Source organism: Blennius ocellaris, assembly GCF_963422515.1.
Source record: "Blennius ocellaris genome assembly, chromosome: 5".
NCBI classification, from domain to species: Eukaryota; Metazoa; Chordata; class Actinopteri; order Blenniiformes; family Blenniidae; genus Blennius; species Blennius ocellaris.
Genome location: NC_137654.1, coordinates 3,358,913 through 3,371,522, shown reverse-complemented (window position 1 = coordinate 3,371,522; position 12,610 = coordinate 3,358,913). Strand labels below are relative to the sequence as shown.

Genomic DNA, 12,610 nt, shown 5'->3' with positions numbered 1-12,610 from the left:
TCATCATGGTGTGGAGAAGGATGGTAGACACCGATGGTGGGTCTAAGTAGCCGAAGTGGCACCGGTTCCAGGCGAACTGGCGGTTGCCAAAGGAAGAAACTAGCTGCTACTGGTTAGCGGGGACCACCTTCGTGGTCCAGCACCGCTTTACCGCGTATACAGCTAGAAAGAGTATGTACTGGTGTACACAAGATGGCGGTGCCTCGAGGTCAGTGGGGACGCACGCCGGAGGGAGGTCTGTGACCCCCCTTTCATGCGAGACCCGCGCGAAGATCGTGTGATAATCGCGGAAGACCTCAATGAATGCATCTCCTCGTTTCTGCTATGTAAAGCGCTAGCTTTAGCAGGGTGTGGCTCGGTCTTTGACTCGAAACCTGAATAAGGTTCTTCTGGTACAGACGCGGTCTGTTTACCTGAAGTGTCTGTATTCTCTGGTTGAGTCATCGGAGCCTGCACAACCAAGTCACCTTCAGTGCTCGGTTTTGTTCCATGGAGAACCTGTTCAAGGTTAACATGGTGAGCGCTGGTGATTGTTTTGGTTGTGGGAATGAGGAGAGCGGTGTCATGCGTGTCGTCACTGGTGGGGGACGACGGCAGGTTGTCAGTGAGAGGCACCATCAGTTCAAGATTGTGAAATGAACTGTCAGTTGACATCTCTAAAGGTGGAAATGCGGTCACTTTAATCTGACCGTGTGTCAGATTGTGGACCTGCGGGTTGGCTGAACGATTGTTCAGCTCCAGAAGAGATGTGTCACAGATCACCGGCACGGGGTCTGGACAGCGAGTCGAGGAGGCACATGAACCAGGGACCTTGGTTAAGGTCTGAAGTGACCGTGCTGAAAGTGAGCGGTGGCTCGGAACTTTAAGCAGGCCGGCGTCGGTGGCCGATCTCTCGGACCAGCGCGCCAAAGGTGCCTCCGGAACCGAGGTTCCATCCATGTGTGCACCCCCCACGGTGTGGTGGGCGTGCAAAGAAGTACTCATGTACAAAGAAGAACTCACGTCCTTCAGTGACAAGAGTAAAGAGTGGTGTGCTTGAACTGGGTCTCGGCTCGTCACCTGCAGCGGATGCTGACTGTCAGGGAGCCTTGAAGTGGATTGGCTGGGGTCAAACTCTGGGAGAGACCCAAGTATTGGTAGGGGACCTCTGGACTGGATGGCATCGACTCTGCTGTTGAAAGCTTGGTGGCCTGGTTCAGGGCCAAGGGGAGTCGGGCTGGTGACTTGGGACCAAAGGCGCCATTGGTTGCAGTCCATCAGCACGGCCAGTCGGTTTAAGAGGTCCTGACCAATAAGAAGTTCCTCTGTGTTCAGGTCAGTGACATAGATGGGATGTGTCACCGACATGTCCTGGAAAGTTATGTCGACCCAGACACGTTTAGTGATGGGAGACACGTCCTGAGTGAAGCTTCTGATGTTTATGCTACACTCTTCCACCTGAAGTGGCTTTCCTAGGGCACGCATGGTTCTAGCAACCTGCGTGAAGGTGGCTGAACACATGAGGGTGATTTCTGACCCAGAATCAAGCAGGGCGAGGGTGTCTACACCCCCTGCCATCACTGAAGTGTATACGCAGTTGGCGTTGCCATTGCGTACAAGATCACCCAAGAATGTCAAAGGGGGCTCCTCTATTGGTTCTGAGGGCCTCTTTGACCTCCTGGATCTCCTCCTCCTCCTCCTGACAAAGCAAACTTTGTGTGCGGAGGGGAGAGGCGACCGGCCTAGTCATGTGGTCAGGGGCCGGGAGTCCGGTTCCTCAGGAGAGCCGGGTCCCTTCTGACCAGGCGGGTCCAGGTCCCGCATCACCTCCTTGAGGCAGGATTTAACCCACTGTGGGACGTCTGCGTCCCAGTGGTTTTGGGTCTGACCTCGGCCTCGGTTGTGAGACTTACCTCTCCGCTGGGAGTGGTGAGGTCTCGGTCTGCCTGATCTCTTACCTCTGTGCCGTTGTCCACCTCGTGATCGAGGTTGTGGACACCTAACGGGTCCCCCATCCACCGCAAGTGCGGGGGAGGGGACCTCGTGACCTACAGGTGCCAGGTTCGTGTTTCCAGTCGCCTGCGTTCTCAGGACGCCTGCGTCACCATCATGGTTTTCACCTGAACTGTGACGCAGCTCCCACACCATCTGCGCGTGTTTGCGGAGGTCTTTCATGGTGGGGTTTGTAGTCCTGCAGAACAGAGCGACATCGAACCGCACACTGTTGTGGAGGTTGTTCATGAAGAGCGACTTTAAAGTCTGGTCTTCATCCAACCCCGGTGCACTGCGGCCTTGGAAGTAGGCGGCCCTAAGGCGCCTATAGTACTCTCTGGGAGGCTCCGCCTCCTTCTGAGTAATGGCAAGTGCACCAAAGGTTGCAGAGGCAGGATCATTGTACAGAGAATACTCTTCCCTAAGTGCATGACAGAGGGATGAGTAATGGTCTCTGATGGCAGGTGGGAGGGATTCCATGTAAACATGGACGCTCCTGGACGTCGTCTTCCAGAGAAGCTTCAGCTTCTCACGTGACGAAGGATGAGGCAGGTCGAGGAGGCAGCGTTCAACCTCCCGGAGGTAGTCCTCTATACTAACCTCCCGGTTGTTTGGGTTGAACTGCTCTATGTCCTCTGCAAGGGACTCAAGTTGGCGGGTCCGAAGACCACGTTCCCTTGGGGGACCGGAATGGTCCGAGTCATCTGAGCTGGACCCCCCTGGTTCTCTCCGGTGGAGAGAGTGAGGGTCATGATGACCAAGAGGGTCTCCAGTGAGTGGAGGACCAAAGCTGATAGCACGGTGAGGTGCTGCAGAATAACTCCTTTCATTCTCCTGAAAAGGAGTGAAAGAGCTGTGAGAGCGCATTGTGGTGCGGCTAAGCACCGGTGGATGTGTGTCAGAGCACACCGGGACCCTGCGGTCCTTAAAGTGAAAAGCTGGGGGGACTGGGTGTCGGTTCAGTGGGATGCAGTCAACTCCCACAACACTGGGCAGGTGTCTTGTGCCACGCCCCCCTGGCTGTGTGTCAAGCCCCCCCCTCGCCATGGCTGCGGGGAAGCTTGATGCAGTCTGTCCCCCTGACGGGACAGCTCCAAGTCTACACTCACCTGTGGTGGGCGGTCCACCTGACTGGACCACCTCAGGATTGTAGAGACCTGGAGGAGGCTGTCCACCTGACTGGACAGCTTCAAGAATGCGCATAACTGGGGTAATTTGTCCACCTAAGTGGACATTTTCCAGACTGCGGAGATGTGCTGCATCTCTGCTGAGAGCTGCACCAGGTTTTACCCCAATGTGGTTTGGCTCATTGTGCTGAGAGCCATAACCTGACTCATTGTCTGACGAATCATCAGATGATGCGTCTGTTTTGACTTCTTTCGCAGAAGTTCGGGTTAGTAACCCAATAGGTTCCGTATAAGGAGCCTGATCGTCCCTGGCCTGGATCTCCTGTCGCAGGCGGGAGTTCTCCAGCTTCAGCTGGGCAGTGTTAATCCTCAGCTGCGAACTGTAAATTTGCAGCTGGGAGAGCTGCTCTTGAGCTTCCAGAGCTTGCAGCTCGGCCTTGCGCTGGTAGAGCAGTGCAATGTGGCCTAACACATCCGGAATGGTGAGCTCTAGCTGACCAACCGGGTTCCTCACATAGCTTAACAGCTGCCTGATCTCTGCTTCACAGGTCTCTAAGCTGTAGCTGTTGAGGTTTCTTCTCTCCTGTGTGGAGAGGCATAGGAGCCCAGCGACCACAGTCTGCAGGGCTGGGTCATGTGGCTCCCGAGGAGTCTCTGCTCCGAGCACGCAGTGTCTCTGACTACTCATGGTAGGAGTCACGCGAAAGCTGTGTTTTGAAAAGTGCCAAAATGTTGTTAATGCACAGGTGATGGTTACACCTGTAGCTTACAACTCTGTGGGTTGCTAATTGCTCTAACTGTAACCTCTCTGAAGTTAACAGGGTGGTGTTAGCACCTTGGGTGAGCAATAGCGGGTTAGTGTACATTTATCTCTGCCAGAAATAAAAGAATGCATGAAAATGCAAGAAAAAGAAGGCTTTACCACTTCACAAACACAATTGACTTTGCTTAGCAGTGCTGTAACGTGCTCTTCGAAAAACTAAGTTCTGAGAAAAACAAAGTTATCGGTTGTAAAACTAAACAGACAATTCTGGATAAATTATGCAGATATTGTGACAATACTGGTTTTAAAACAGCCTCACACGGGGCACCATTATGTTGGGATTTATGGTTGGTAATTAGCATAAATAATTACTGTAAGTAATGGATTACTGAAAGTAATAGATTACTGAAAGTAATTTAGGAAAAATTGGAATTACTAATAAAGTAAACGGTTAGTTACTCATCAGCAACTCCTAGAGTAATTGAGTAATTACTCAAAAGTTAATAAATTATCAAAAATAATTTATTAATAAAAATTATTAATTTGCATAAATTGGTTATTTATCAAATAATAATTAAATCGGGGCACCACCAGCTAAGCTGGAAATAGCTAATACCAAATTTCAGTCTCGTTTGTCAAAAAGGGTTATTTAAATAAAGTTAATATTTCTGTGTAAATATAACAATATTAAATAACAAGGAAGGTGTGAGCTTCGAGCACAGACTGTTACAAACCAGTGAATTGTCAACAATAAATACACAATGATAACCAAGAATCGATCAATTCAGTTAAAATGCGTTTATTAACAAAAAGTATTTATTCAAAAATAATTCATAAATTATTTATTAAAACAACACAATTAAGTAATAAACAATCAAACACGAAGATCTAATCTATTAAACAGCAAACACTATGTACAACGAAAGAGGGTGTGTGTGTGTGTGAGTGTGTGAGAGTGTGTATGAGTGAGTGTGTGTGAGTGAATGTGTGGAAGCCTGAGTGGGATGTAATGACCACGAACGTCCACCAGGTGGCGGCAGGCGTTGGAGGGTCAGTGTGTGTGGGTGTAATGACCTCGAACGGACACTAGATGGCGGCAGGCGTCTAGTTCGAGGCAGTAACCGGAACGACCACTAGGGGCGCGGCGGCGCACGGAGGGAGAATGCAATGACTCGACTTGTCCACCGAGTGGCGGTCTTTCAAGAGATTGCAATCACCAACGCGGCCACCAGAGGCGCTTAGTGCACTCTTTCTGGACAGCGTGACGTCACTGTGCTCGTGCACGGCTCGTGAGCCTGCTCGGAGCGCGCCTGGGGGCTCGTGGCTGAGAAATCCCAGGGACAGTGAACTACACACGGTCACAGAAGCGGGTGCAGCAGCGCGCGGCTGCTTTTACGCGATCGTTTATGAGGAGGAGAGGAAAAATGAAAAGGAGGGAGGGAGAAGGGCAGTGGACAGAATATGTTCAGCTCTGCACACTGTCTCTGGACTGCACAGTCATCTAGAAATGGTCTGTGCAAGTTGAGGGAGAGAGCGAGCGAGAGAGAGAGAGAGAGAGAGAGGAGGTTCGCGTGGATGTAAATCCAACGCGCAGACACAGATTGGTTGGAAACACGGGATCGGCGTCCCTGACTTCAACACAATAATAAACACACAGCAATATTACAGTCACGTTATTCTCATTGCCTGCCCAGACTCTAAGCCTTACTCAGTTTGATGAGGGTGAACGTGCTGCCGGCGGCCGGGGAAAATCCGTTGATTTCCCGGCTGCGAGTTTGTTTTCTCTGGCGTCCCAGGTAAAACAAGCTAAAACTGGTCTGTGGACAAGGAAAAAGTCCACAGGATGATCAAGCGCTTCTTTTGAGGAGGGGGGAAGAAGAAGCGGCTTCAGGTCTGCATGCGGGAGGACGGTGCGCTGCCAGCTGCACACTCGGACTCCGGTGAAGAAGAAAAAAAAGGAAAAAGGGAAAAGTAGAAGTAGTTCCACGGTGGTTGTCGGCTCGTCCGGCCGGGTGTGGAACTCCGGGCCCGGTCAGCGGGCACACGTGGCACTTCGTCTCCGTGCGAAACGGATGCGTCCGTCTTTACGCAGGTTTCAACATTGGAGAGACAGAAATCACGTCTGCGGGGGTGTTTTATACCTCTTGTTGTGGTTTCGTGTTACCGGTCGGCTCTGGGTCATGTGGACCAATCCTGACGGAGGGCCCGCCCTGGACCTTCCAGCTGGTGAGGGGGAGCTCTCGTGCGCCCCCTGCCGTTGGCCTCTAGTATTGCACCTTGGAAGGGGGGGTCCAGGGGGTGATCACGTGACCAATGGCAGACTTTTTCAGTTGTAGGCATGTGGTCCTTTGTTCTCAAAACGTGGTCTCCCCTCCCCCTTCCATGAGGTTGAGCGGCCCCCAACAACTGCGTCTCATGACAAATGAATATTGTCTCTAACCAAAAAATGAAGAAACTTTATGTGGTCCTGTTGAGATCCCAACACTAAGCAAAAGAGAATAATAAGAATACAATTTTCACCCATCAACTTCTTTGTAAATAGTTTTTACTGCTTATTTATTCACTGTGTTGGGCCCGGATCCATGCTCTCCTTCAAGCAGCTTCTCCCCCGAGAGGACAGGCTGCAAGAACAATGGGAAGGTAATAAAACAGCATGGGGGGGAAGGACAGGGCCACAAGCCCCAGGTTGGAAAAGCCCTATCATTGGTCGAACCCGACTCAGACACTACAGGTGTCAGAAATGCAAACTTGGTCAAACTGCCTCCCAACCCCCCCCCCCCCCCCCCCCCCCCCCCCCCGCTTCTCACCCTGGATTCCAAGCGAGACGGACTTCTCTGCATCACTGGGAAGAGCAAGAGAGCAATAAGTGAACCACAGAACCAAACCAAGATTCAGCCTTCTGGCAAGCAGAACACACCGTTTGGACTACCCTTTTTCTCTTTCCCTTTTTCTTTTTTTTCCAGATCCTGGGAGCCAGACGCGAATAGTAATGATTCTGCAATGATGAATAATTTTTCAGAATTTATTAACTTTTAAGTGATTACTCAATTACTCGAGGAGTTGTTCATGAGTAAATTACCATTTATTCCCATTAATACAGTGATCTATTTCGTACAGTAATTTGAATGCTCATAACAACCATAAATCCCAACATAATGGTGCCTCGTGTGAAGTTTTAAAACCAGTATTGTCACATTATCTGCATAATTTATCCAGATTTGTCTTTTTAGTTGTCCAACTGATAACTTTTGTTTCTTGCAGAACTTAGTTTTCAAAGAACACGTTACAGCACTGCTCAGCAAAGTCAGTTCTGTTTGTGAAGTGCTTAGAGCCTTTTTCTTGCATTTTCATGCTTCTTTTCTTTTTGGCAGGAATAACCAGCTATTGCTCACCCAAGGTGCTAAACATACCCTGTTAACCTGAGAGGTTACAGCTAGAGCAATTAGCATAGACTATGGAAGTGTAAGTCACAGGTTCAGCTCTCACCTGTGCATCAGCAGCAACCTATAGAGTTGTAAGCTACAGGTGTAACCATCACCTGTGCATAATCAACATGTTGGCACTTTTTGAAGCACAGTTTTCACCTGACTCCTACCATGAGTGGTCAGAGACACTGCGTGCTCGGAGCAGAGACTCCTTGGGAGTCACATGACCCAGCCCTGCAGACTGTGGTCGCCGGTCTTCTATGCCTCTCCACAGAGGAGAGAAGAAACCTCAACAGCTACAGCTCAGAGACCTGTGAAGCAAAGATCAGGCAGCTGTTAAGCCGGTTGGTCAGGTGTGTTTGGCCACATTGCACTGCGCAAGGCCGAGCTGCAACCTCTCGAGCAGGGGTGTCAAACATGTGGCCCGGGGGCCAGAACCGGCCCGCCAGAGCATCTAATCCGGCCCGCCATGCGATTTTTTTTTTTAAGTATAAATATGAAAATTGACAGAGGCTGATCTAAAAACACTAGATTGGCAAAAATGACATTCAAAACCGCCCTTAGTCAGAATTAATTAATGCAATCTGTGGAGGTCACATAGCACAACACCTTTCACAATAAAGGTGTCCAATTTATGTGAAATGATACTTTAGATGATGACAAATTGTTTTAATCCTGAATAAAAATATGATATCCAGATACAGGTGACTGAGGGTTGTTGTTTTTTTTGCAAATATAATATCTGATTTCCTTTAATATGTAAATTTCAGAATAGACTGGCAAATTCTTGCAGTTACAAAAGGATGAAAAGAAGCAAAGACTTTAACATTTGTCCATATCCGCAGTTTAATATGTTACGTTTGACTTGTTCGGCCCTCCAGAGGTCAGGTTAGGGTGGATGTGGCCCCCCAACTGAAATGAGTTAGACACCCCTGCTCTAGAAGCTCAAGAGAAGCTGTCCCACCTGCAACTCTATAGTTTGCAGCTGAGGCTGGAGAACCCCCGCCTGCGACAGGAGATCCTGGTCAGGAATGATCAGGCTCACCCAAACGTCTGAGAAAGTCAGACATCATCTGATGTTCATCTGATGGTTCATCAGAAGATGAGTCAGGTTATGGCTCTCAGAATCGTGAGCCAAACCAAACCTGGTGCAGCTCTCAGCAGAGACGCCGCACATCTCAGCAGTCTGGAAAATGTCCAGTCAGATGGACATAATACCCCAGACATGCGCATTCTTGAAGCTGTCCAGTCAGGTGGACAGCGTCCTCCAGGTCTATACAATCCTGAGGCAGTCCGGTCAGGTGGACAGTGTCCTCCAGGTCTCTACAATCCTGAGGCAGTCCGGTCAGGTGGACAGCGTCCTCCAGGTCTATACAATCCTGAGGCAGTCCAGTCAGGTGGACAGCGTCCTCCAGGTCTATACAATCCTGAGGCAGTCCGGTCAGGTGGACAGCGTCCTCCAGGTCTATACAATCCTGAGGTGGTCCAGTCAGGTGGACAGTGTCCTCCAGGTCTCTACAATCCTGAGGCAGTCCGGTCAGGTGGACCACCCACCACAGGTGAGTCCAGACTTGAAGCTGTCCCGTCAGGGGGACAGACAGACAGACAGACAGGGGTGGGTGGGTCCAGGGCTCGGGGGATGGGGCCTTCTCTGTCCTGCCGGGTTGGGGGAGTGGTGGTGGTAGGGGGGGCCGACCCCCGGGGGTGCAGTGAGGTTCGCCACCGGGATCGGGGGGGCTCCCTGCCCGCATGGCCTGTGGCTTCTGCTCCGGCTGGTCCCGGCTTGGCGGCTTGGGTCGGGGCCTGGGGCTCTGCGCCCTTTATCCTCCTCAACCTCAACCTTCTTAACCAAACTTGCTCTCAGCACAGTTCAGGGGTGCCGCACCAAAGTTGAATACATTGGGCTCATAGGTGGCGCTGATGGGACTGAACCCCAAGCAGGGGGAGTTCATGCCATTCAAAACCTCAGAGCCCCAACTAACGTGTCAGAACTTGGGAGCCTCCATGTGGTCTGCAGCCACTCCTCACAATCCACCAAGGACTGTGCAGTGAGTGCTGGACCCCCCCCCCCCCCCCCCCCCCCAGAGAGCTCCTTAGCGACGACAAGCCCTGGGAGTGGGAAACTCCGACAGAAACATCTCCCGGTCTCACAAAAGAGAAAGTCTGCCCAGCATCCTGTCTGGCCCACCTAGACCAGGACAAAGAGTTCCTCCTTGATACAAACTTCCCCACTCATTGTCTCAGTGCTGCTCCCACACAGTCACATGACCCAGACACAGTTGTGGCTCACACCAGCAGACCGCTTAACAGCAAGGAGATTCAGATCTCCCACTAGGAGAGAGCCTTCATGGGTCATCACAATCTCTCTTTACGCCCACCTAGTGGTCATATCGAGTCGTTGTGCTCTACCTCCGCACGTTGCCACGTGCCCTAGTGGTTGTCACGGTCACCTCCCCGAACCAGATGCCTGCCTCCCTCTGGCATGGTCATTACATCTCCACTCAGATTCCCAAGATACACACACACACACACACACACACACATATTCTTTCTTTGTACATAGTGTTTGCTGTTTAGTGGATGAGATCTCTGTGTTAGACGATGTTTGCTCCTTGAATGTGTGGATTTATGATATGATTTCTGAATTGTTTATGAATTAATACACACTTGTAATAAACATCTGTTAGCTGAATTGATCAATTCCTGGTAATTATTGTGTATTTATTGTTGACAATTCACTGGTTTGCAACAGTCTGTGCTCGAATCTCACACCTTCACTGTTATTTAAGATTGTTATACTTTCACAGAAATATTAACTAACTTAAACAACCCTTTTAACAAGCAAGACTGATATTTTGGAATTAGCTATATCCAGTTTAGCTGGAGGTGCTCCACTTTCATTATTATTTGATAAATAACCATTTTATTCAAATTAATAATTTTTCATTAATACATTATTTTTCATAATTTATTAACTTTTAAGTGATTACTCAATTACTCTAGGAGTTGTTAATGCATAAATGATAGTTTATTTCCATTAATAATTTACATTTTTCATAAATTATTTCCAGTGATCTATTACTTACAGTAATCTATTACCTACAGTAATTTTAATGCTAACAACCAACCATAAATCCCAACAACTGTTTGAGTTGTAAATATTAATATTGTTATAAGGATTGAACCATGAAAAGTTTAGTTACTTCCACAACCATGCCCAGCAGTCCAGTGTGGGCAACTCAGGTGACAGAGTGAATCATCTTTTAGCGTCTTTGAATGGCAGAAAGGCACATTACAGCCGCTCTGTGCTACATTCTTGTCTTAGGAAGTGAATGTGACCCATTAGGTAAAATACTGTGACACTGTGAGGTGAAGCCCATGAAATTCATAAAATGAAACCGTTCCGTTTGTTTCATGGTTTGACTGAGTGATTTCATCTTTTTATGTTCCATGTGTTTTCCACAGCAAGAGAGGTTCCGAGCGCCAAGAGTCGGAGTACACAGACAAACTGCAGCATTACACCAGCGGCCACAGTAAGACTGTATATTCTGCTTCTTATGTTGGTGAGAGTCAGCGGAGAGTTATCTGCAACTCTATAGCCAAATGTGACTCTTCATCTCGTCTGTTGTGACTCTACAGCTCCTCTGTAGTGACTGTACATCTCTGTACAATTCTGCAGTGATTGTACAGCTCCTCTGTAGTGACACTATAGTGATTTAAAATTCTCCAACATCATTATGAACAATTTTAATGTTTTTTTTGGTTTTTTTTTACATGAAGTGTCCTAAACATGAATGGAACATTGAATGAAGATCATGAATGGATCTTCTGAACATGGTTTCCCCACTGGAGACTTGGCAGCGCTTCTTATCACATATCTGAGCTACATTTGGCTTGAGAGAGGAAACAGCTGAGAACCTTAGAATGTCGTGAAGTAGTAGCCACAACGAGGTTGAATCAGTCAAAAGATTGAGAATTTTCTTTATACCGGCACTAAGCGGCAAAGGCTTCAGAGTTGACACATTAAATCAAAAGGAACACCATAGCAGGAGGACACTACAAACCCTCTTCACTCCTGGTCGCCCACCCACAACTAATAAACCAAACTAAACTAAATTAACTAACAAACTACAGAAACTACTAAGCAACAAAACATGACACAATCATTACCAACACTACAAACATAATATAACCCCCAATAATGACATGTAAAGCATGACTAACAGAAGCTCCCATAATGCATTGTCGCTATCACGGAGCTGATTACTTGCTCCAGCAATTGCTGTAGCAAGTAGCAGTAGCCTTTCTTTTTGTGCACATGCCAACTAGGCTGTACTAATATTATACTTACATATCAAGGTGTTGGAACAAAATGTTGTGCGGGCCGGGAGTTTGAGACCCCTGCTGTAGTGACTCTACAGTTTCTCTGGAGTTACTCTATAGTGGCTCCACTGCTCCTGTGTAGTGACTCTACAGCTCATTTGTAGTGACTCTATAGCACCTCTGTAATGACTGTAGTGACTCTATAGTGAATCTACAGATCATCTGTATTGACTCAATAGCTCCTCTGAAATGACTCTGTAGTGACTCTATAGCTCCTCATTAGTTACTGTGTGGTGAGTCCACTGCTCCTCTGCAGTGACCCTGGAGTGACTCTACAACTCCTCTGTATGAGTCTGTAGTGACTGTACAGCTCCTCTATCGTGACACTATAGTGACTCTGTCGTGACTCTATAGACTACAGATCCTCTGTAGTGACTCTACAGCTCGTCTTTAGTGACTCTGTAGCTCCTCTGTAGTGACTCTGTGGTGAGTCCACTGCTCCTCTGTAGTGAGTCCACTGCTCCTCTGTAGTGACTCTATAGTGACTCTACAACTCCTCTGTATGATTCCGTAGTGACTGTACAGCTCCTCTATAGTGACTCTATAGCTCCTCTGTAGTGACTCTATAGTGACTCTACAGCTCATCTGTAGTGACTATATAGCTCCTCTGTAGTGACTCTGTGGTGGCTCTAAAGTGACTGTACAGTTCCTCTGTAGTGACATGACAGCTCCTCTGGAGTGACTGTAGTGACTGCAGCTCCTCTGGAGGTACTCTGCAGCTCCTCTGTAGTGACTCTACAGCTCCTCTGAAGTGACTCTGCAGCTGCTCTGTAGTGACTCGACAGCTCCTCTGTAGTAACTGTGCAGCTCCTCTGTAGTGACTCTCTAGCTCCTCAGTAGTTGCTCTTCAGCTCCTCTGTACTGATTCTACAGCTCCGCTGTAGTGACTCTACAGCTTCTCTGTAGTGACTCTATGGCTCCTCTGTAGTGACTCCTACACT

General features: G+C 48.6%; 1 protein-coding gene across 1 annotated transcript in view; it reads left to right on the top strand.

Moving 5' to 3' along the window:
- The window catches only part of LOC308130419 (ephrin type-B receptor 2-like), a gene marked incomplete at its 3' end in the record, with an annotated part of 112,587 nt that overhangs the window by 83,759 nt on the left and 16,218 nt on the right, over window positions 1-12,610 (top strand). The window contains exon 9 of the mRNA XM_080496790.1: window positions 10,752-10,819. Within this exon, the coding sequence (XP_080352916.1) occupies window positions 10,752-10,819 (68 nt within the window). The remainder of the gene's footprint in view (window positions 1-10,751; window positions 10,820-12,610) is intronic.